Source organism: Scomber scombrus, chromosome 2 (genome assembly GCF_963691925.1).
Source record: "Scomber scombrus chromosome 2, fScoSco1.1, whole genome shotgun sequence".
Classification (NCBI taxonomy): Eukaryota; Metazoa; Chordata; class Actinopteri; order Scombriformes; family Scombridae; genus Scomber; species Scomber scombrus.
In genome coordinates, this window is record NC_084971.1 from 5,675,086 (window position 1) to 5,700,628 (window position 25,543).

Below are 25,543 nucleotides of genomic sequence, written 5' to 3' on the forward strand. Positions count from 1 at the left end.
TGAAAAAAACAACAGCCTTCTGCTGCTGGAAATGAGGTCGATGAGAGCGGCGAGACCGAACCGAGCGGTAAAAAGTCGAGGGCTGCAAAAGTTCCAAAAGGCTAAATCGTCTGTAGGGTTGAGAGGAACTGAGGAGACAGGTGATAATTAGGAAAAAAAAAAGAAGCTAGAGCTGGATCAGACTTTAAAATATATTTGGAGGTAAAACTGAAAGTGAGCTCATCCTGACCACCGTTCCACAAGGAGACTGTTTTTATGTGTTTGCCAATAAGTTTGGCTCACCTGAGGGTTTGTTTGATATCTGTCTGATTGTTTTTGCCCCATAAGACTTCACAGATCTCCAAATTTACTGGTTTTATTGGTATAATTCTGTAGATATGATTGGCTAAACTATGAAAATAAGACCCAAACTGTAAAGTATTCTTTAATGGTAATAAATACAAGGTTATTATGGGTCAGCAGATACAGAATGCCTTGCTAGTACCTCGTATTTCTCCACTCACTCTCAAAGGGGATTCATAAATGAATCCTACTTCTCAATGTTCACTTGATTTTTTGACTTCACTGAGTATGTCTGTGAGAGAACGAACAGAGACACAGAGAGCTAGACACAGTCAGACAGAAAAAATATCATTAAAGCTTTGTGCCCCTGAGTCACCTTAACATGTTTTATTTACCATCCCTTAGAAGCAGAGTTGGCGTCAGTACTGTTTGCTCCACAGTCTGGTTCAGTCTGGGCCGAAGCCTGACAAACAACGCCAGAGGCTACAGTCCTCTAGGACACACCTGAGCCACACACACACACATACACACACACACACACACACACATGTTTATCTAGCAAACTTTCAGATACAGAATTGACTAAATTGAACTCTATCATAACCAAATCATTTTACATACCAACTAGTTTACATAATGCTGAAGGAAGCTACAGAAATCTACAGAGACTGGTGACATTAAAGGTGCAGTGTGTAAAATTTAGTGGCTTCGTAACTACATTCATGACTACGGCTGTGTTCGAAACCGCATACTACATACTACATACTTCTATACTACACACTACACACTAAACGACCAGATAGTAAGCAGACCGTTTACACTGTAGCAAACTACACGATAACCCACAATGCATTTCGTCCCTACCCGAGCTGAAATCAGCAGGCTGAAACAGATTTCATTTGAGCTCTAACTCTATAAATATACCACTTTATCGACATTTCTAACCTTTTTAAGCACGAAAGTAGCCCTTTAAATCCACAATGTGACGCTAATTTGTCCAAATAACACCTGTTTAAAGTTTTGTTCCTGCGAATTCGGAGTTAGCCGTAGCAAGTAACGCACTTCCAGTCATTTTCACAAAATAAAACACCCGTTACCTTTTATTATTAAGAAAACCATAACGATAGAATTGGTGCTTTTATTTTGAAAACAGGAAGCGAACATACCCTCGCTATAGCTAACTTGAAACCACCGAGGTGGTGATCTGTGACGTTTGTATTTTGGTTTTTTTCAGAAGTTACGTTGGATCTTGGGTAATTTGAGTATGATTAGTCAGCTCTTGATGCATACTCCGCATTTCTGGCAAATCTAGTAAACCATCCGGGAACTTCTCGCATACTCTAAATCGCATACTACGCAGTTGAAACACACTATATACTCCAAATGACGTCAGAGTCAGTACGAGTAGTAGGAAAGTATGCGGTTTCGAACACAGCCTACGTTTTGTAGTACTAGTGTATAATCAGCTGAGAATATGTTTTTGTTACCTCTTCTACACACTTGGAAGGGGGGTTTGAGATATTCAGTTGGTTGCAACCTCACTGCTAGATGCTACTAAATCCTACACACTGGTCCTTTAAGTAGAGAAATAATAATTAGAGTCTACAGCGATGCTAGCTGTTCTATGAGGCCGTATGGGAGTACTTAAATAAATTTAAGATGGGTCAGTGGTCCTCAGTTGACACTTTATTGCATATGGGAGTATTATGCAATAGAGGTATAGTCATAATCAATAATACAGCGTAACATGTAACTTTAAAAAGTGTAGAGTAGATTATAACAAGGTTTAGTTTGGGTAACCCAAACCCAAGAGTAAAATAAAAAATAACACTTAGACTGAGTGAACACCTTGTCTTGTTATTAAACCAGTGTTGTATTGGTGCATTGGTATTAACCAGTGCACCAATACTGTACATATGAATTATTAACTGGTTTATTGGTATTAAATAAAACGGGGTAAAATTGGAATCCAGTTATTTTTAGTGGGTAATCTAGACCAAAGTGGTGGACTGAAAAATGAAATGTATGGCTAATGGATGTCAAACAAACAACAAAACAGTGTTTAATGGGCAACATGTGAAATATATGAATGCATCTCTGTCATAAAAAGTCATTAAAGTAAAACTGCTAAAAATCAAAGCAGATCATTAACTCTAGATTGTGAGTTTGAACCTAAAAGTGACACCGGCCCCGTTCTGTAGAAATCTAACTGGTAAACCCAAAAGTCCAAAACAGTGACCTATGACACTAACACATACGTACGTACACATTCATCCATGGTGGCGCAGTTTGTCAGTAACTCAAATATAACAGCTTAATTTCAGCCCAAATTGAAATGAAATGAGGTAATGGTGTTTTAAAAAATTTAAACAATGATTTATGGTTGAACTGGTGTTTCTGTGGAGAGAAGAACGAGTCTGAGGAGGGCGATGAAACATTCTCTGCCCCTTTAGCTCAGTCCTCCAGTTAATTCTGACGCTGAATAGTACCTCCAGCAACAAGCTGTGTCCTTGTACCACTATAACTTTTTAATGAGAGCGGCTGCTCCCGACAGAGCTCATCCGTCCAACCTTGGGGCCAACTGCCTCCACAACATTTTCCATGACATTTTCAGAATGTTTTTGAAAAGGGCAGTAAAGTTTGTATAACAGCATGAAGTTGATTGAAACAATTTCCGTAGCTGTAACTCAACACGTTCCTGATGGCCTGCTGATAGCTCGAGACAATGGTGTGTGTGCGGTGTGAGTAATAAAACCTTTCACATGACTCACACATAATTAACACTTAAAGTTGTTTAAAAATCTACTTCTGTTGCTCATTTCCACCCCCTCTCTCTCCCTGTGTTTCCTCGCTCATTACACACACCGTTTTAGTATCAAATTATGAGGGAAAATACCATTAATAAGTCTTTCCAAAGAGAGATTATTTTTGATATTTAATTAGTCGAAAGCCACAAATAGACAGCAACAATTACACATCCTTTTTGCATGATGCACACTTGCAATGCTCTACCAGAACAACATCACCAGTTTAAAAAAAGCAAATAAAATAAACATAATAGTGCATTTGCATTGCTGTATGAAGTGGATGAGTTGATATGTAGCAGTAAATAGAACCCAGATGTTTACTACTTTAACCTTACTGTAATTCGATCACAGTATATATCGACTGGGACCTCTGTTCTTTAAGCGAAACCTTGTTGGAATAACCTCTGTACTGTGCTGCCACTGTGCTGTGTATGTTATTGATTTAACCTGGACTATAATGTTATCACCAGGAGAGCAACTGGGAACTGACAGTGAAGCATTATAAGCCACATGGTGCACCTTTAAACAATTCATTTCCCTAATTTTTGGTTGGATGGGAGTGAGGATGAAATGCATATTTAAGAATAAAAAGACAAAACTGATGTATCCAGACACTAAAAGAGGAGCTTCTCTCCCTCATCTAGTTTGTATTTCCCATACAGTGATCATATAATGTATTAAAATCCCTGCAAATTCTAGTTTCTCTTTTTTTGCTGCGTTTAACTGGATAAATGCAATAATACAAACAGCAAAATAGCAGAAGGAGTATATTTTGGTTGCCCAAAGTTCAAAAATTGAATTGACTCATTAAGATGAAGATTTACAGAGGCTTGGCTGCTAAGACAGATAACTCTGTATCCATCTCAACAGGACATTTCTGCCAATTAAACTAAATGTTTTGCTGTGTTCTGCTTGTGAACTTGTGGAACTGTGTACTATGATTTGTCCTGCAGCCATCCTAGTTGTTATTGGTTAGTGTCCTGAAAGGTGCAGGACACTCAAATCAACAAGTGAAAGTAAAAGTTGACCAGTATTTATAGTATTTATAGTATTTTCCTATAGTTCAAGTATCAGTAAAATCACATAAAAGCCTTCAATAGTTGTAAATACAAAAAGTTAAACTAGGAGAAATTTGCTTATCATTACATCAACTCAATCACTGCTACAGTATGTTCTTGTCCTCTTGCCTCCGCTCCTTTCTTCTTCTCTCTTAACGCAGACATTGATTTTTCCTCACTCTTACTCTTTCCCTCCCTCTGCACCCCCCCGTTGTTTTCCTCCTCTGTTCAGACCTCTTCATCTCCTCTCCTGCCACTCCGTCTTTCATGTCTCTCTCCTCTCTCTTTGACAGACACAGAAACTCTATTTCTCTTCCTCTTCCTCCCAGGGACACGAACCGCGGTCCGCTGTCACCTGCGGATTGGCCCCGGCCAATCCGCAGGTGAGTGCTGGAATGAGTTCATCTTGATAATGTAGCACTCTGAGTTAGAGGTGGATATCCTGCCTGTGTTCATAAGGTATTCAAAAAGAAGGATGACAACTGATGTTGCATTTAATACCTTACAAACATTGCGTGATTGCACAAAGGTAGCAAATGAATAAGACTAAGGTAAAATACATATTGATGGATACTTAAAGCCATTATTTCTGAGGTATGATCTCTGCTCTTGTCAGTCATTTTCCTAAAAATATCCTCTATTTTCAAACCTTAGAAGCATCTTTTTTTCTAGGCATTTAAAAATAGTGTTGGGGAACATAACACAAAGTTACATTCTTCCCTCAAAAACCTTTCGCTGTTGTTTCATTAAGCTGTTTTCCAGTCGGATCCTAAAGGCCTGAACATCTTCAAAACACAAAAACCTTCGCCAAGGCTTTACAATCTTCCACAGTTTAATAATAGAAAACATTTATGCATTTTAAATCCGCAGCTGGATATGAATCTGCATCACCAAGCGTCAGGCAAACCTGCTGATTGGCTGACGGCAGCTGCAAAACAACAATTCCTGTCCAGTAGTATTAGGGACGTTGCCATGCTCACGTCACATCATACAGACCACAATCACGAGCAGCTGAGAGCTAAAATCTGCTCACGTCAACCTGATAGTTGTAATTCTGTGGAGTTTCTGACAGCTACACTATCTCCCACTGGTTAAAAAGATCAACAGAAGTGGCAACAAAGTAGTGGCTACATGGCTGCAAACCACTATTTCTGGCAGTTACACCTAAATAAAATGCAGTATTTATTTAAAAAGAAGACTGTTTGTTTGTATCTGTTTTTTCTAACTGCTATGAACATGTAACATGATGCAAATATGTAATATGGATTTATCTGGTGTGGCTACAAGGCCAGATATTATAATAATGCTTAAATGTTAGTATTAGGGCCTGACTGACACTGGCTTTTTGGGGCTGATGCCGATATTAGGGAATAAAAAAAATTCTGATATGGATAATCTTATATACAGAATATGTACATAAAGATACTTTTTTCCCCCCAAATGTGGTTACCAAACATTTGTAGATAGATATGTAATGGAGACATGATATTTTACACTTTAAAAATAAACTTCATTTTAATAAAATGACATCAGTGCACAGAAACAGTAAACTTCACTGGGAGTTGAATATGTATATAATAAACCTGAATTAGGAAAAATGTTCAATTAGGAAAAAAAATTGGCCTATATAGCTTTTTTAAAAATTCAGCAAATATTTGACGGCATAGACATCAATACCGATATAGCTTTGATAGGCTGATATCAGCTGATAATATCAGTTGAAATATATATCGGACTCCTGTTAGTATGCTGGGGAAATGGGGCTTGGCAGTCTGCTATAGATCAGCATGGCTTTTCCTTCAGTCTCATTCAAATATCCCACTTACCAAATTTGGCCAAGACTGGATTCAATTTGCGAAAGAAGTGGTGATAAAAAGTCTAGAACGGAGAAGTGTTTCGGCTGAAACGGGATAGATTTGTGTGGAAAGTCTAATCTTGAAGTAATCCAGAAAACATTGGAATATTTTTTAAGATGGGAGATTGCTGTTTGTTTCCTGTTTGGAAAGCACATTACAAATAATGTGTCTGATCAGAAAACACCTCTATGTGTTGTTCTGCAGTGCAGGGACCAATGACATATTTTGTTGTTTCATATGGAGGCCTTATTGAAGAAATTAGATTACATCATCTCCAGTCTAAGGTCCAACTTCTCCGTTTTCTATTACTAAAAATCTTGGAAAAGTCAAACCTATAATCAGTTACTGACCACTTGGAGACGGTGCGACAAGCTGAGGGTTATGGAGCTCTAACGCTGCCTGATGCTATGTATCCCATCTGGTAACTAACTTCATCTATGGTTTGGTGCTGTGTATGTAGTGCACAGTGGGTCTATCACAGCTTTCCTGCTGAAAACAGCTGCCTGCAGCTGCCTGTAAAGATGCTGATGAGAGCAGTGACACTGAACCAGAACTGTGAAGTTATGCAATAAAAAAACCCGAACAATATGCTCAAAGACACAGATAATTCTCTGTGGGTTGTCACTACAAGCAACACCTATCAACATTAAACTCAAAGCCCATGAACGACATCATTAACCAGATACAAACTGAATGATAATGTGCTCTTGCGGATAAACAGACACACTTCATAAGTCACGTACCCATCAAATATTCAGCATTGGTGATAATGATGCATGGATACGAATTCTCCTCCTGCTGTAACAAACCTATGAGATCACCAGCCTGCAAAGTATAGCTCACCAGCTCTGGCCACTAATGTACAGTCTGATCAAACGTGCCTGCAGCCTGTTGAGTCAGTGAGAGGGTAAAGCTGGGTTAAGGCCTAGAGGAACCCGCTGCAGCCCTGCATACTCAGCACAAAGCTTCTCTCCCTGTCTCAGTCTCTTTGTAGAAAGGCTGATCAAAGAGCGGAGCGCGCTCAGAGGATTCACCACGTCAGGGTGCTTCTGAGCGGATGAATACGGACATCCCATTATGTTTCCCAGTGGGGCACGCTGAGGGATGTGAGAGCACTCGCGCGCACGCCCTCGGACGCCGCAGCGTGTGAGCCACAGTGAGCGAACCTGTACGGGTGAGCTCACACAAGCAGCTCAACTTCACCCCTCTCGAATTTAGGATTCTGAGCACGTTTGAAACTATTTCACTTTACGAGATTGACAGCGAAATGATGATTGAGTCTTCGAATTATGTGAGTGCTAACGGTCCCGCGGCTTTGAACGGTAATGAGGGAGGTAGGGTCGAAGAGAGCGGAGCCGCCTGTTATTTCGGATGAGAATCTCAGGATCAAAAGGTTTTTCCTCTCTCTCCTCATCATTCCCTCTCTTCTTCTTTCTTCCCTGTGCATCTCTGCTTAACCCCAGGCATCCTTAGCTCACCTCTGCCCCGTGCACGCCCCTCCGAAAATGCAGAGAAAAACTGTCAGAGGCTCTTAAATTCTTAAACTCCCCCCCCTCCGCTGCTGCAGGAGGATAAAGTTGTGTACAGTCACTGAAACAGGAAGCCTGAGTTGAAGCTTTCATCTTTAAGCAAAACAAAGACTTCTAACCTCGCTGAGTGCTCCTATGTGACCTCTGGAGTCTGAGAGAAAGCACCAAAAAAAAAGAAACAGGGATCAGGACCTGTTTAATGTAGACTACACAGTGTTTGTGATATATGAGTTTAATTTGAACTGTTTGATTTAAACTCATCTCTTGCTTTCTCCCTACTGTGCTCAAGCTAATAAGCTGCACAGAATGAAAGACATTTAGCAAATTCAGAAACTTTCTTTTTTTTTTTTTTTTTGAAGATCCACCTCTATAATAAATTTGCTTAATTTAAAAAGAAAATTTTGATGAGAATAATTAGGCTCGCTACCAACAAACTTGGCTTAACTTTGGGATTTAAGGAAATTCCTCAGTGAGTCACTCGCTGTGGCTTTTAAGCCTATTTTGAGACTGAAATCGTTTCTCTCTAAATGAGCGCCACGGTATCACACATACAATTTGTGTGAGTGTATGTGCGAGCGCGTCAATTGAGAGGGTGAGAATGCACGTGTGTGGTGTATACTTTGTCACTTACCTCATTCTTTGAGTCATGTATCTGCAGAGGGGAAGTGTATGCGAAGGTATTCTCTGGAGCGACAGTCGGCCTGTGAGGGGAACGGGGAAGACGGAAGGGGGAAGAAAGGAGATAGACGGTTGTCACACACTGTCTTCAGTTGCTGTGCTGTGATCAGAGGTGAGCAGCAAAGTCCTGACACATGCTTCTGAAGTTTGCAATTAAAATGAAGTGGCTTGATGCAAACTAAAGTCGGTTTTCTGCCAGAACAAACCAAACTCTATTTGCTGCCAAACAACATAAATCACATTGACACAGACGGATGTTTGCACAAATGTTTTCTCAGCAAGTATTTCCATCTAAATATCATTATGGGACTAACTTAGGTGCCATTAAAAAAAAAAAAAAGATCTCTGTGGTTCCATAATTACTATGATGCAGCATTTATAATGACATTTTATAGTTATTCTCGCTGCATAATGGTTCAAACCAAACCTCATGCTGTGGAGGTGTAAGGATCAATAATGACAACTTGACTCATTGAATATGATGACCAGAACTTGGCAGGTGCTGGTTTGCTGCTTATGATCTGATTGGCTTGATATTTCCTTTTTGTGTGTATCATCCAGTCAGCTATAATCTTGAAGGATCACTTTTTAAACTGTTTCAACTTTATACCCCATTCAAACTGACACAGCGACTTGTGCCTACAATACCAGTCAACAGTTTGGACTCACTTTCTCATTTAAGTGCATAGGGAAGGTGTGTCCAAACTTTTGACTGGTAATGTTCATGAAGTTAAGTCAAGTTAATTGTGGAATGTCACATTCCCAGCTGTGAGTCAGGACAGTATTTAAAAAACTGTAACTATGATCGTTGCCATACCTTAACCTTGTGGTTATCTTTGTAGCCATGACGATGAAGGTTGCCTAAATTTAAAGAAGTTGTAACTTTATCCCACACCATATGTATCTATAGCCTATCTATAGACAAACAACAAAAACATCATTATATTTTAACAGTCATTTGTAATGTTTTTTTTTTTTTTTAAATCTGCATCAGGGGGTCTATCTGTAAGGGTCAACCCACATGAGCCGTCCCTCCTCTCAAACAGGTTTCAACATGGGTTGGATGCTGACCAGCTTGTCGAAATGGTGTTGCCATCAGGAATGTAAATCAATTCAAATGCCAATATGTCAATGTCATTTAACCGACTTGTAAATGAGAAAAAGAAATAGGAAGTGTGTGTTTGTGGGTGAGCCGTAGTCCAACACAAAGGTAATAATGATTTTAATGTAATTCTCAAAATTTTGAGTGAAATGTAAGAAACTGCACCACAGACTCTACTAACAGTAAGAACCAAAATAGACCCAGGTCACGTGTGTGTTCTATATCTTAAGGTTTTATTACTCTGGATGCTGAGTGTATACTGGAGAGCAGCCCTCTGCAAACTGGAGGAAAGAGAGTCAGCTCGGTGAGTGGCAAAGTATTGATCGCTATTAGTTGTTATAATGGGAAAAAAACAAAAAAAACAAAAAAACATCAGCCTTGGTTTGATTATTTTTGGCCAATTTGTGCTATTTGCTTCTCAACAGCATCAAATAAAAGCAACCCCACTGCCTTTTGATCAATGCTTTGATTCAGTGAGCTGTCTGAGTTCATAAACCTGCTCTGCCTTGATCAAACTGCTTTACACAGTCATTTGATGCTAGTTATACCATTTGGATGTGAATGACTGGCAACGACCTGCGTCTTTGTATTTGTGTGAGGAGTATAGATATATATATATATATGTTTTGTACCAATGAAAGACACGCACACGCACACGCACGCACGCACGCACACACACACACACACACACACACACACACACACACACACACACACACACACACACACACACACACACACACACACACACACACACACACACACACACACACACACACACACACACACACACACCATGACAAATAAGCTCACACCCAACATCACGTCTATTCTTTTTGTTTAATACACCACTACTTTAGACTGTAAAATGACTGTTTATCTAAAATCTTGCACACAAAAACTAATTGAATCCACTCTTCACTGCCTGCAAATATTCTATTACACTTATTATGTTGCCCGTTTCTTCCAGACTTCTAAATGTAAAATGCCTGTTAAGCCTGCAGGGGCTAACAAGCGATCTGTGTCCTTCACAGATCACAGCTCGCTGAGTAAAAATACTCTTAGTTGAGATCCAGGCAAAAATGTTGGAAACCCAAAAAAGAGAACAGAACAGAAGGTTTGAAACTGCTTATGTACAATGTGCCATAAAGAAAAAAAAGTCAGCTTAGGGACACACACACATACACATACACACACACACACACACACACACACACACACACACACACACACACACACACACACACACACACACACACACACACACACACACACACACACACACACACACACACACACACACACACACACAGAGACAACATACAGCAATGCTAACGCTGGTCCGTCCGCCTCATCTATCACATCCTGCTTGAGGGGAACAAACAGAGAGACAATCTTTGCTCTGTTTGTAAAACTTTAATAACATAAATGTATAAACTTTGCTACTATAGAATTCATGAATATTTGATCATATCCCAGCTATCACTTCAACAAATCACAACCGTTCTGTTTTCTAAAGCACCACCCTACAATTTGATCCACTTCTGGTAGTGTGTCAGCTGAGACTCTTTAGGGACCTCTACAATCTGCGAAGTGGGGGTCACATGACAGATGGAGACAGCTGAAGGTAATAGACTACTACTAGTGGCTGTAGGTTGGCTAGATACTGTAGGGTAATCAGTGAAGAAGAGCATATTACAATGACTTCTTCTGATTGGCCAGCTTTTGGTTGTTTCCACTTTGTAGTAGACTTCGTCCGACTCCAGAGGCTACATGGACAAACAACAGTTGTCATATTTAACTCCTTTTTTCTTCTTCTGTACTTGAAATGGAAACTACTACACATCTGTCCACATTTGAGCCTGAATCTAATCCGAACTATGAGAGTGGACAACGCCAACAACCTCACCAGCAAATAACAAACTAAATGGATGGCTGCTAACAGACGTGTGTGAAAAGCTGATATCTTGTCGGGAAAGTAAAAAAAGAAAACGTTGCAAATGAAGCTTTCAGAGCCGGCTGAAGTTTTGGGCTTTTCACTTTCATGGAGCATTTTTAAATACTTTCACCTCAAGTTAAGAAACTTTGAGCAGCTGGTTAGCTTGTGGAGGTAATTAGCGAGCATTAAGGGAGGCTGGTAGGCAGATTTTTATTACCTTCGGACAGAGCGAGGTTAGCCGTTTCCCCTGTTTACAGCCTTTATGCTTAAGCTTGGCTAAAAAGGCTGCTGACTCCAGCTTCGTATTTCATAAACAGATATGAAAGCAACGTTGATCTTTTGTTCTAACTCTTGGCACAAAAAGTGAAGAAGCATATTTTCCAAAATGTCAAACTATTCCTTTAAAAATGATGAGAGGATGTCACTGAAGAGGCTGCAAGAAAGGAACTCAAACTTTTGGACTCATCTTTTCACCAAGCTGACACAAATGTCCAATAAACCAGCCACCCGTAGTTCCTGCAACACTTACTTACATGTCTTGTTACTTTATAATTCTAGCTTGGCAGTGTGAACCTCAACAAACCTTATTAAAAAAAAAAGCTACAAATAAAATGTCCCACTCTGGTTTGGCACAGCATAAATCATTGACCTGAGTCTGCCTGACAAAAGGTAAAATGAGGGGAAAATAACTGTGCCAAGATGAAGAGAATGTGACAGCTGGGTTGCCACAGAGCAAAGAAAAGACTCAACTGAAGTCTGACCAGTTCAAAACTGCTTTCCTCTGGCCACAGTCCCTGGCAAGGTGAGAATCCACAGGTGAACAGATGTGCTCTACTGGCTCTCTGTGGGAGCTTTTGGCACATTCAGACCACACACACACACACTTGCAGAGGTGTCTGAGACATGGCTTTGGTCCAGTGGCCTGGGGCAGGTCTTTATCCTCCAGCCCCACAAAGCCCCTTAAGCCCTGCAGCTATGCCAGCCTGCTCTTTCCTTTCCTTTTCTATAACTCTTCTTCCTTTTCCAAATCATTTTAATAATCTCCTTCTCCCTGGAATCCACCTTTCCTCACTTATTTTTTTTTTCAAGCCAAATCCAATTTATCACTTGAATCATTAAAAATTTTCCTCCACATCTCACTACTTTCCTTCTCCCATCTCAAATCTCTATGTCACCTCTCATCTACACCTTGGCCTCTCTCATATCGCCCCTGGGCTGCTCCTTTCGTCTCTCTCCAGCCCTCTTCCCATCTCTCTGTGGACGCCCAGAGTCCAGTGGCTGAAGCACTAAAAATGTCAGACAGCCATATATTAACATTTAGACAGCCTCTGGGCCTGAAGAGGAGCTCCGGTTTAAAATCAGTCACATCCTTTCCACGCGTTTAGAAAAGTTCCACAAACCGGCCGGTACAGATGGCACCAGCGGACCCACCGGTGTCAATCTTCATGGATGCTTTACCCCGTCAGTTGTCAGACGTGACCCCTGTGTAGGCTTCTCTCTTTCTCTCACTTACTTTTAGTCTTAGACAGTCTGTTCCCTTCAAATTCCACTCGACACTATGTTGACATCGTGTTGTGTCACTGTCAGTGTCAAGTCTCCGCAGGCTTGTTTTCAAAGAGAAACCAGTGAGGAAAGTGATTATGCCACTACTATAAGTGTGGCTGGAGGTAGCAGTTATTTATCTTATTGTTTTATCTATAGATATTATTTGACTTGTGGAAGAAGAGAAGGAAACAAACATCTCCACATGTTTGGCTCTACAGGTGGCAATGTTGGTTGATAGATCAGACTGAAATATCTTGACAAATACTGGGTCAACTGCAATGAAATATTTTACACTCATTGTCCTAACAGATGATGTCTTAGGCAGTTCCCTGGATTCACCTCTAGTATGTTTATGATGTTGATCATTTTGGTTTTAAGGGAGATATCTCAATAGCTAATGGGGGGATTTCCATTAAGTTTGGTACACACATTCATTTCCCCTTCAGGATGAATTGTAATAACATTGGTGACTTTTTATTCACCATCAAAATCTGATCAACATTTCAGTTTGACCAAAACTTTGGCCTCAGCCCAGCTTCAGCTATACTTCCAGGTATGTGCTAATTAGCAAATATTACCATGCTAACATGCTAAACTAAAATAGCAACCATGACAAACATTATTCCTTCTAAACAGCAGTGTTAGTAATGTCCATGTATGTATTATAAGAGCTGGATACTGGGCCAAAAATGGCTCCCATTCATTCCTATAAGAACTGATTGGCTGGTGCATACGCCAAAAAAAGTTTCTAGCTTCCGGGTTATGTGGCCAACTGAATATGTGCAGTAGTGTTTCCCCTGCTAGCCACGCCCACAAGTTCCCACTCGGCCCACAGACTTTACATTGTGATGACATCACATTGACAACTTTTTTAATTTTTATTTTATTTATTTTATTTTTTAATAGCTGCAATACCACGAGTGACCACTGGGAAATGCTGAGCGGTGGCACCCTATCCAGCTATTATTATAAATCCATGGTAATGTCATACTGATGTTGCCATGCAGAAGTTTGCAAGTCACATTTAACTAAAAGTCTAGCTGTGCCTGAGTGCTGCTAGCATGGACTTTGAGTATTTGTTTGACAAGATTGTGGATCAACAATGCAAAAATGACAGAAACCAAAATGCAACAGTAACATTTAACACAGAGTTAACATAGAGCTAAAAGGAGAGAGAATACTGGACTTAAATTTCAACATGATGGCTGGAGAAAAAACTCCAAATGAATGCTAATATTCATCCATTTCAGATGAATGTGTGGATAAGCAATTGTTTGGTAAGACGTTTGCCAGCTTTGACAGGTGATGTCAGTGTTTCTGCTGCCCAACCAACTCAATAAATCAATATATGCAGCATTAAAAGAAGCATTTATAGATGTCAGATGAGAGTCTGGGGGTTTTATATACTAAAAAGTTTTTTTTTTTTATTTCCCTTTTCTACACATTCGAATCTGGCCTTTAACGAGTATGTAAATGTGCTGCTGTCCTCAGCAGGTTTGAACATTTTGCTTAATGATAGATTCTTGATCTCAGCGGGAATAATGAAGATAAATAATGATTACATTAATAAAACCAAACTGTAATGACTCATAATGACTCCAAAATGTATTCAAGTGTGCTGTAAAAAAAACACCTAAACACAACCAGAAAGACAGCACAACCACAAACAAGCAATGTCCCAACTTCATACAACTTTGTGAAGACACAGAAAAGTGAGACGTGTCATTAATCATTGCTGGAGTAGCAGAGACGAGGTGGAGCACAGTGATGGTGTGAAATCCCCGTAAGGATAGTTGTTCGTAATTAGCGAGTCTCTGGGTCTCATCGACTCTGATACCTTTTGTTTCTTTTGGCAAACTCATTTGTGTAAATCAGTGTTTGTGTGTGTGTGTGTGTGTGTGTGTGTGTGTGTGGATGCCAGCACAGCTATAGTAGTTTGTGTGTCTGTGCATGCGCAGTCATAAGGGCTATGTTTGTGTTACTGCAGAGGTGACAACAACCAAAAATACACTGGCTCTGCAGGCCTGAATTATTCAGAGAGTGGAGACGGAGCAGCGGGGCGGAGGGGTGGATGGATGAGAGACGGCGGCGAGAGAAGACAAAAACAGTACAGTACAGCGAGGATGAACAAAGTTGGGCAGAACAAGGAGGTGAGAGGAAGTTGAAAAAGTGGGGACTCATCAAAAGCAAGCCACACACACACGAGCCAGGGCTCTGGTGACAAGTGAGGACACGGTCACTCTCTCACACACACACACACACACACACACACACACACACACACACACACACACACACACACACACACACACACACACTGTTGTGGCCTGCTGGGGTACAGAATGAATTCTTGCGTCTGCAGACTGCAGTGCAGACAAAATAAACAAAAATATAATATAAAAACAGATATTCACACTTCTTACACACAAATATATCCCAGGTTTCAATATCTGCACGCAAAACACACACTGACAATATCTCTCTCTTAAACAAACACACACTGCGCATCTCCTCCTCTCACACACACACACACACAGACACTATACCATCACACATCTGCATAAATTCCATCTGTTTTTGCAATCTGACCATGCAGCTGTGGAGCTTTAACATTTCCCGTCGTCCTGCCCCGCCACAGGGTATGGAAACCCAAGATGGAGCCACATTTATTGCCTCTTAGCAGGGAAGTTGTACACATTCAATATCTAGAGAGCCTTACAGTACTGTGAAGGAAGATGTTGATAGCATGGGTGGCTCTGCAGGAAGATTGTGATGAACATCAGCTGGAAAGGAACACAAGTTCAAAGCTTTGATCCTTCCAGGAGCCAGTTTGACAGAAACTTTAGACTGTGCAGAGTGACTTTTAAGATAATTTCACAACTCTAAAAGTCATACTATAAAGCACTGAGAGCCAGCAGTGTATAGGTGACTGCTGTAGAAAGAGAGGGAACATAATTAGTGACTTCCGCTCAGTGAAAAGCACTCAGAGAGGAGAGGTCTGGAAATAGGCTGTTGCTGTACGTCTCGGCCAGCTCCTTAGAGTCCCATTACCAGAGGATGTCTTCCCATCAATGTGTGTGTGTGTGTGTGTGTGTGTGTGTGTGTTTAGAGGGATGATGGAGGTGGGGGAAGTGTAATGGATTTCAGACTGGAGATAATGACTGATTGACCAAAAGTGGCCCAAGACTACACACGACATAAAACATGTGCACAAACCAGCAATAACAATACCTGACAAGCTTCTCAGTCCTACAGATGTATATAAATGATGAGTCAAAGGTTTACTTTGTATGAACAGGATATGTAGGAAGGGAGAGGTTGTGGTTATATGGATTAAGATTCTTTCAAATCATTAGCTTTAAACATATTATTAGGGGATAAGCAAGAGATGAGAGCTAATGTAATGAGACAGGTACACTTAAAATTTGAGATAAAACAACTGAAACATTTGTGATAGTCTAACAGTCACATAACTAGAGGAGAGTCACACTCAGTAGTCAGTTATACAGCAGTATTCATCGACTTGGTCTGGTATGACTAGTAGCTCATGTTTGCTAATGTTGGCCACCATAATTTACTGGTTATAGCAGAACACATAAGGCTGTAGCAGCAGCAGCCCCCGAGTGTTCTGAAATGAGAAACCCTGTGTTTTATTGTTTATGAATGTAACGTTCCATTTATAACAAGAATATTATATTATTTCTTTTTCCAAATGTTACATAGTTTGGCTTTAAAGAATAATGATGTCACTCCTTGGGGCCTTAACCTGCAAACCTTTATGACCGTTCTTTATTTGGTTTATTTCTAATACTTCTTTTTACCAATTTCCTAAAAAGCCAGCAGGCAGGACTTAAAGGATAGGAGAATGTTTGTCAAGGAACAATTGCTTGAAAAAAAATCAGGTTTCAGCTCTGTGGTTGTCCATTAGAGCTTTTAACTGACTGCTGAAGGACAGGAAGTACAGAGCAGCTTGTGAGTGTGTGTATGTGTCCAGGCTTTTATCGGAGTCTGTGCATATGTGTTTGTATATTTATGTGCTTTAGTGCACAGTATGTTTGCCTGTGCTCTTACATATTCTTAGATTTTCTGTCTAGATTTTATATGTGTGTGTGTGTCTCCAAGGCAAACTGACACATTTTCCATGTTGTCCATATTTGAGTGATTGTGATTAGGTTTTGATTTAGAGTTCAGCATCAGATTTCACCTGTTGGTAGCACCAAAACACTAGATAAGTACTGTACTTGATGAAGCCGCATCATACTTTAATTTCATGCTTCACAGTAGACGTGTTCACAGTCTGTCACTTCTTTTGAGAAATAGAGAGATTTTCAGGTCCATACTGAACAGGAGACTACCTCTGTGCAGTCACTACTCTTTGGTTCATTATGACAGGAAGAGATATTTCTTGGAGGTGAGTAGGAGGTTTGCGGTGGATGTGGTTTTACTGAATGTGTGTCACTGGAAAGGAGAAGATAGACTTGTCAACCACTAACTTTATGTTGACTTCACGAATATCCACCATCATTAGAGAGAAACACACCTGACTAATCACGTTCTTTACAGTTCACATGCAGTATGTATGTAACCTCCAATGTGTAGATAGCTTAGTACATCAGCTACCTGGCATAAGATCTGTTGTTACACCATAATCCCTTCACACACAACTGTAGATCTGTTATTTCTAATACATTTTGAGGCAAAATTCAGAGATGCATTGCAGATAGTTGGGTTAGGTTTAAAAGCAGCTGTCATTTTCCCAAGAACATTTCTTTAAAGAGCTGCTCCACTTAAAGGTGCATTGTGTAGGGTTTACTGGCATCTAGTGGTGAGGTTGAACTTCTAAACACCCTTCTTCTAAGAATGTGAGAGAATGTATGGTCGCTACAAAACTTGCAAAAAACAAGAAAGGTTTGGTTTGCCCATTCCGGACTACTGCACTGTAAAAAATGTCCATAGAATTAACACTGAAATGCTGTAAAATGATGACATCAAAAACCTAATTTGGCCTGTAATATGGGTCCCAATAGTGGCCCCACCTATGTTTGCCCTAATGGGCTTCAAGTGGGTTCTGACTGGGTTTCAGGTGAGGCCCAACTGGGTGAGTTACACATGTGGGTCCTATGTTTCTGAAACAATATGGGGCCCATACAATTTGCCCAGTTTATGCCTATGCTCGCTTAGCCCACTTACATCCCTTATGGGGTTTATACAGTCAGCCCACGTGGGCTTCACATATGGGGCCCATGTTACTGAAACCATGTGGGACCCACAAAATTTGCCCAGCTCAAGCCCATGCCCACTCAGTACCCATGTAGCCCACATTTAACCCATGTGGGGCCCACATGGACATGTTGGCTGGATTGATGCTACTACATTCTACACACTACACCTTTAAAATTCTACATACTGTATCTTTAAAGTGTTATAGATCTATTATTGGAAATATCAATCAAATAGCACATTTTTATATGTTCAACTAACCTGACCTATTGGAAATAATAAAGTGGAAGTATACCAATTTAACACTGTCACTGACACTGTGAATGTCAAACAGGACCACACAGGAGAAGAGTGTACATGCACAGCCAACAACACTCTATTAATCAGTAAAAAAGTAAGGTTTGAAGACCAACTGAATTCACGTTTGTTGTGTTTTTTAAATGTATTATTATCAAAAAGAAGAAACAAGGTCTTTGAGAAAATATCAGAAATGCTCCTTTTAGTTCCGTGTGGCTGGAGGGGCGTGTCGGTGTCTGTGTTTGGTTGACAGCGGCTGGCAAAGTGCTGCTGTTAGGCCACGCGGACTGGAGAAAAAGAACTTGTAGCTTCATCTCCTGGGCAGCCGGGGTGTTGTTGGCAGTGTGTTGAAGAGTAAGAACCACACCAACATCTGACATGTTCACAGTGTGCCTCTAGCCTGCTAACTGATGCTAGCGGCGCGCTTTTCCCTGGTGAATGTTTGTTTGTTGGCTCGTTGAACAAGCTAAGCAGCGGGACAAGACGCATGCTCATGTTTGTAAGTTAGATAAGAAGGAGACTTTGCCAGGAAAGCTAATGTGGGTTGTTGATCAGAGTCTGTGTCTCATGTGTTGTGTAGCAGGATGCTGTCTGGCTGTTAATCAGTGTGACCATCTGCCTATTATAAATGCTGACATTACTGCTGTATTCAAATGTGCTTTAAAATGAAGCTACTTGACTGAGTGTATGGAAACGACATTAATTATGATGAGTTGGCATTAATTAGTTCTCTGTCGATGTAAATGATGACCTAATTAGTGCCAACTAATCATTGCAAAGATAGGGGGCGCCATCATGGAAAACAAATAATATAAAGAAAATTATTTAATTTCATTTTAATCATTAATTTTAGTTGTAACAAACACTGGGCACATCCTTACTGTTTTACTTCTGTGAATTTTATTATTATCTTATTTTTTACAAATTATTTTATTATTTTATACATCATGTACTATTACTTCTGTGCCTCTGTCTTTATCTCTGTGCTCTTCACTGCCTTATTTTTATCTGCCTGGTTTGGTTTTATTTCTTCTGTGAAGCACTTTGTAACATTGTTAAGAAAAGTGCTATATAATGTAAATTACGTTTATTATTATTATATATACAGTCATTGGCCACTTCATTAGGTACACCTGTGCAATCTAATTCAATCCAATACAACAACTCTGCTATAAATTCAACTTTTTTCAAGTTTATATATTTTCAGATTTGTTAACATTGTTAAAAAAGTGATAATTCTACTTTGTTTATTACTGAGGTCATACTAAGTGGTGGTGGTTTTGACATTGTCAGCAAAAACTGAAACTGTATAAACTTCATAAATGTAGAATTTAAAGCAGAGCTGTTGTATTGGATTGAATTAGATTGTACAGGAGTAGAAGTGGCTGATGACCGCATGTTCCAACAACTTGAGCCAATTTCACTAATTTTCCTGCAGCTTGTGTGATTTTAAAGCTTGTAGTTGAACCTGCCAACATGAGGTTATGTATTATAACACTGCTTCAAGTTTAAATTCAACTCTGCTAATCAGAATTAACACAAGAGTCAATCCCTCCTCTGCTGCAAGAAACTGATAAGGAAACAAGAAACAGGATGATGTGTCCAAACTTCTCAAGTCAAACATTATTATTTATTTTAAACATTTTGTGGTAATGCACCACACAAACTAACCCCCCCTCCTTACCTCCTGCTCCCCTAAACAATTCCAAGCTCATTTAATTGGTTCCCTTACAGTCAAGTTGGTGGCGAGGCTAACAAAAACAGAGGTTTACTCATCTCATATCATATTAAACATCAGGTTCAGTGTATCTTAATCCATTTAAGGCTAATGGTAGGAGTGGAAATTCATACATTGTCCCATTCAATGTATGAATTAGAATCATGAGTACACACAGCTGTATACATTTCTGGTTTTGTATGGAACCACAGAGTTTAATGCATCTGGCCCATGGTTGCCTTCTACTTCCCATCACATGTTACTCTTACGCTTTATCAAGTGAAGCGTGGGATACCAAAGGAGTGTGAGAATTTAATGGTGTGAGAGAGCAGGACTGAGATAAGGCGCGAATTAGTCTGTGCTGTATGTGTGTATGTGTGTGTGTGTGTTTTAGCTGTGCGCCGTGATACATAAGATTCTGCTGCAGTGCATTCACACATCAGCCTTCACTGCAGAATCCAACCATGATGTCATTTTTCCCTTTCATCTTTCCTCTCTGTGAATCTCTCAAGATGTGGAAGGAGGGGGTTTCTTTCAGTCATGGTGTAAGGTGAGAGGATCTCATTAGACAGAGAGGAGGACGAAAGGAGGAAAAAACAGACACGAGGCAGAGAGGTTGAGTAAAGGGTTAATTTGGAGGCAGGAGATCACTTTAGCTCTGACAGTCATGATTACTGAGCAGCTACTAATCCAACACAGAATTCCTAACTTCTGTAAAATCTCATTTTGCTCATTTTCAACTGAAATGTAAGAAATGTTCTCCATGGTAGAATATTAAAATGCCCTTCTCTGGAAGAAGTACTGTCAGAGCATTTAGAAAATGAACTGATGAAATATAGAGGAACAGCACTGTTACCATATAAACACTGTACATTAACATCTATAGTACCATCTATATGAAGTACCAGATAAATGTCTGAGAACAAAACATATTTGTTGCTGTTTTTTAAAATGATTATTATGGTGCTCAAGAACCTTGTAGTGATTGTTATTACTGCTACTGAAACAAGAAATGCAGCTTTCTTTAATTATGCTCCAAAATGATGGAATACCCTACCTAAGGCTATAAGAGATGTGACCTGAAGACATATTTATTTAATCTGGCTTTTAATTAATTAACTTATTTTTACTAAATATCAAATTTTTTACAAATGGTCTGATTTTTGAATGTGAATTCCTAGAAATGAAATGTTTATCTGTCATTTTCTGTAGAGGTCAGTCATATGTGTTCATTAAAGTGTAATGAAGTAGAAAATCACATGACTTGTTTAAGCTACGATTGAGTTAAAAAAAAAAAAAAAGGGTATAAATGCAGTTGTAGGAACAAAACTTTCCACTCAGAGAACTCATTTAAATAGTACTTCTAATGATCTGCTAACGATGCTAGCCATGCTAACTAGCCGCTGGTAAAAATGGATTTGTTATGTCTCCTTGTGTCCTAAGGTTGAAGCTCATGTCAGTGTCTTAACCTCTGTGAGACTTTTGGGTCGGCATATGTGTGTTTTTAAAACTTATTTTCAGGACTGCACACACTCTCAGTCCCGCTGATAGTGAGCTGCTCTCAGGGCCTCTTCACTTTAAAAGTCCCCTGAGGACACAGCTGAAACTGTTTGCACCAATTCATTTTGAAAATAGCATTGGCCAACGGAGACACTGCAACACTGGGCCGGCTGGAGAATGGTGTAACTTCATCACTCACTCACTGACTCTGTGGGTTATGGGGCTTGTCCGTGAAAAAAACCAGCGGTGTGCACCTTTAATCAAACAATACTTTATACTACTAATAAAACAATTAGAGAAACTGAAAAATACAATGAACTATAAGACCAAACTAATTTAATATTTAACATTTTAATTTTTGGTTCTTCTCACTCACTTCTCACTGCTGACAAATCAAAGACACACCTAAATAAATGGGTGGAAAATTGTGACAAATGGAGTTGCTTCTATACAGATCACAAGGAGTCAGTGATGGTTTGGGGATTAAATGATGCGAATGACATGAATCACATCCTGTGGCCGTCACAGTCACCACATCTTAATCCAATTAAACACTTAAGGGAGATTTTGAAGCGATATATTAGAATGCGGAGAATCATCTGGAAGAATGACGTTCATCCTTTCAGTAGAGACTTGGAGAATTAATACCGAAGTAGAACCTAATCTGTTCTAGAGGCTCATATTCACTCATACATAAAACACTTGTGGTTTCAATGTTGTTGTTTTTAACTTTAATTCTCACACACTTTGCATCAGTACATCTCCTGACACCTAGCACTGTGGAAACTTTTTCATTGCTTTACTTCCCTTCATAGATTTGAGCTTCTGCCTGCATACATGAATGACATATCTGCTCCTCCGGTGCACAGTTGATCACGCTCGCACAGTGTTTCTCTCCTGCATACATAAGCATCCACTCCTCCCTTATCTGACAAACTGCACCACTCGCTCTGTTTGTGTCCCAGCAGTGAACCACACAACCAGTCACCACACAAACCACATCACACCGTCCACCACTGAGAACCTGCCAAGCTTTAGCGCTCAGTCCGACTCAGCGTGGGCAAGTTTGTGTGTGTGTGTTTATGTATAACTGCATACACACATGTATACTTGTTTGGCATTGGAAGTTACATAAGCGGGTATGTGTGTTTGACTTTTGCACGCTATATTTGTAGGTCTACACATGTGCGCCCAAGCCCGTCCCCGTTGTTGACCATGACGAGCATCTGAAGAGCTCCGCGGCTCATCTTCTATTTTCAAACTTCAAAAAAGACGACCTGTCATATTTTGACACATTCCTGTCAGGCAAAGCTTTTTGATTTTTTTTTTATTTGATTTTTTTTTCCCCCAGAAGTTGCGACTGAAGTTTCGCAAGCCTGAGGGACGTGAATCTTTCCCCCTGCCCACGAAAGAGCGACGCGAATGTAGAGTTCGGCTGCGAACACGACTCACCGGAGCTTGATTTGTGAGTTTTTTGTTGTTTTTTTTTTCCTGTGATGTTGGCGATATGATGTCAGAAAGATAAAGTCAGGAAAAAAAGAAGTATTAGTGATTTGTAGAGAGGAAGGTGAGAGTGTCCCTGGTTTTTTGTCTGATGTCCACATTTAAGTCCCTGCTGCTGCTGCTGGTGGTGGAGCTGCTTCCTCCCCCTCTTCCTCCTCCTCCTCCTCCTCCTCCCCCCCCCCAGCTAAACACATCACACTTTGATGAAATAAACACACACGCACACACACGGGAGGGGATGAGTTCGCCACTACTGCACCTCCCCTGGTGAAAAACTGATTTTGAGATGTGTGCGGGCCTGTGTGTGCCTGTGTGTGCGTGTGTGTGTGTGTGTGTGTGTGTGTGTGTGTGTGTGTGTGTGTGAAAGTGTGTTTTCTGTGCAGTGGATGTTAAAAAAAAAGGACAGAGAACAACAGCAGCACAGTACAGCCTAGTGGCAGAAAGAAGAACAGAGCCTGAGGCAGGAAGGAGGGATCAACTCAGGTAACTGCAGGTTTTTTATTTTTTTACTTCCTCCCCAAAATGACAGTTAGTGGGTGTTTTTATATGACGCTGATAACCTTTTTTATTTTTTAAAAAACAAATGCAAGACTGTGTCAAAACTATGAGTCATTTGACTCTATTCATAAAAGCAGTGAAAATGCCATGAATTTTCCTTTGTAAGAGTCACAGGGGACTGGACTGCAGAGGCAGAGTACACGTTATAGGTGCACAATGGGAGAAAAGGGACAGTAGCAATCTTTATCACCACCTCTGTGCAACAATTCATTTATTATATACTACTATAAAAGTCAGCCTGCAGTCACAGACAAGCAGAAATAAAAAGGAAAAATACACTAAAATAATCAACGGACGTCATGGAAGAAGTTTTTTTTGGATTCTTATCTCAAATCTCTCCTCTGTTTTTCTGTCAAGTTTGCTCACTCATGTGTCCCAAACTGAACAGACCTGCTGTAAACAGGTTGCTTAACAGGATTCATGACACCTGTAGCTGCCAGTAATGTAATAATGGACCATAACATAATCATTTTGCCTGTTTTTAACGTAATAAAGCCGATAACGTAATAAGATTTCAGTACCAATAACATAAAGTGTGTGAAGCAGCGATATTGCAGGTCCTTCCTCCATGCAGGTGTCAGACTGTACAATCAGCACTGCTCCCAGTAAACCTCACACACCCCCGAGCTGGATAACTTTATAAACTGCATTATTTAATGTACATGACTGTGCAATGTTAGTATATCAGGTATACCACTACTTTCAGTTCAAATGTGCAGTATGTATGTGTGTTTATATGTATGTATGTATGTATGTATGTATGTATGTATGTATGTATGTATGTATGTATGTATGTATGTATGTATGTATGTATGTATGTATGTGTGTGTGTGTATGTATGTATGTATGTATGTATGTATGTATGTATGTGTGTGTGTGTGTGTTTATATGTATGTATGTATGTATGTGTGTGTTTATATGTATGTATGTATGTATGTATGTATGTATGTATGTATGTATGTATGTATGTATGTGTGTTTATATGTATGTATGTATGTATGTATGTATGTATGTGTGTTTATATGTATGTATGTATGTATGTATGTATGTATGTATGTATGTATGTATGTATGTATGTGTGTGTTTATATGTATGTATGTATGTATGTGTGTTTATATGTATGTATGTATGTATGTATGTATGTATGTGTGTTTATATGTATGTATGTATGTATGTATGTTTATATGTATGTATTTACTGTATGTATGTATGTATGTGTATATATATGTATATATGTGTGTGTGTGGTGTGTGTGTATGTGTGTATGTGCGTGTGTATAAATATATATATATTTTCTCTTAAAATATGTGCAATAACAGTATCAACTCAGGTATATTATCATTTGACACCAATATTACTGTACATAATGTTAATATATTTTTACTATATTTTTTTACTACTGTGGTTGTTGTTTTATTGTTTGTGTACTTACTTATTATTTATTGTTCTTTATTCTGTCTATTGATGCTCTTCTATTTTTACTGTCCACTGCTGAAATAATGTAAATGTCCCCACTGTTGGACTAATAAAGGAATATCTTATCTTATTGTAATAAGTTATTATATTATTGGCTAGGAAAAAAAAAAAAAACCTTTACAAATTAAATAACTGGAGCCGATAATGTAATAATATACTAATATGACTTTATTTAAGTTATTATGGATTATTTATGGATATAAAGTGTCACACTTCCATGGCACTTAGTCTTACTATTAGGTCTTTCAAATAGTAGCATAACTCTTGCATTATGTTCAGGTCAAATAAACACACATGTTTTTAAGTTTTACTAAGAGAAAAATAATACAAGCATCATTTTTTTTCCAACCTAAAAAAGAAAAACTATTTCAGTTGGCGTTACGTTATTGGCTGCTACAACACCTGCTGATGAGTGCTGTTTCATTACTGCAGTGTGACGCCCCAAAACTGCTCTATAACGCACTCAGCTTGTGTCT

The 25,543-nt window shown here is 39.5% G+C and overlaps 1 protein-coding gene across 1 annotated transcript in view; it reads right to left on the reverse strand.

Moving 5' to 3' along the window:
• Positions 1 to 25,543, reverse strand: part of LOC133989228 (endonuclease V-like) — a 65,560-nt gene that overhangs the window by 22,903 nt on the left and 17,114 nt on the right. The window contains exon 8 of the mRNA XM_062428126.1: positions 8,164 to 8,233. Within this exon, the coding sequence (XP_062284110.1) occupies positions 8,177 to 8,233 (57 nt within the window). The 3' untranslated portion in view covers positions 8,164 to 8,176. The remainder of the gene's footprint in view (positions 1 to 8,163; positions 8,234 to 25,543) is intronic.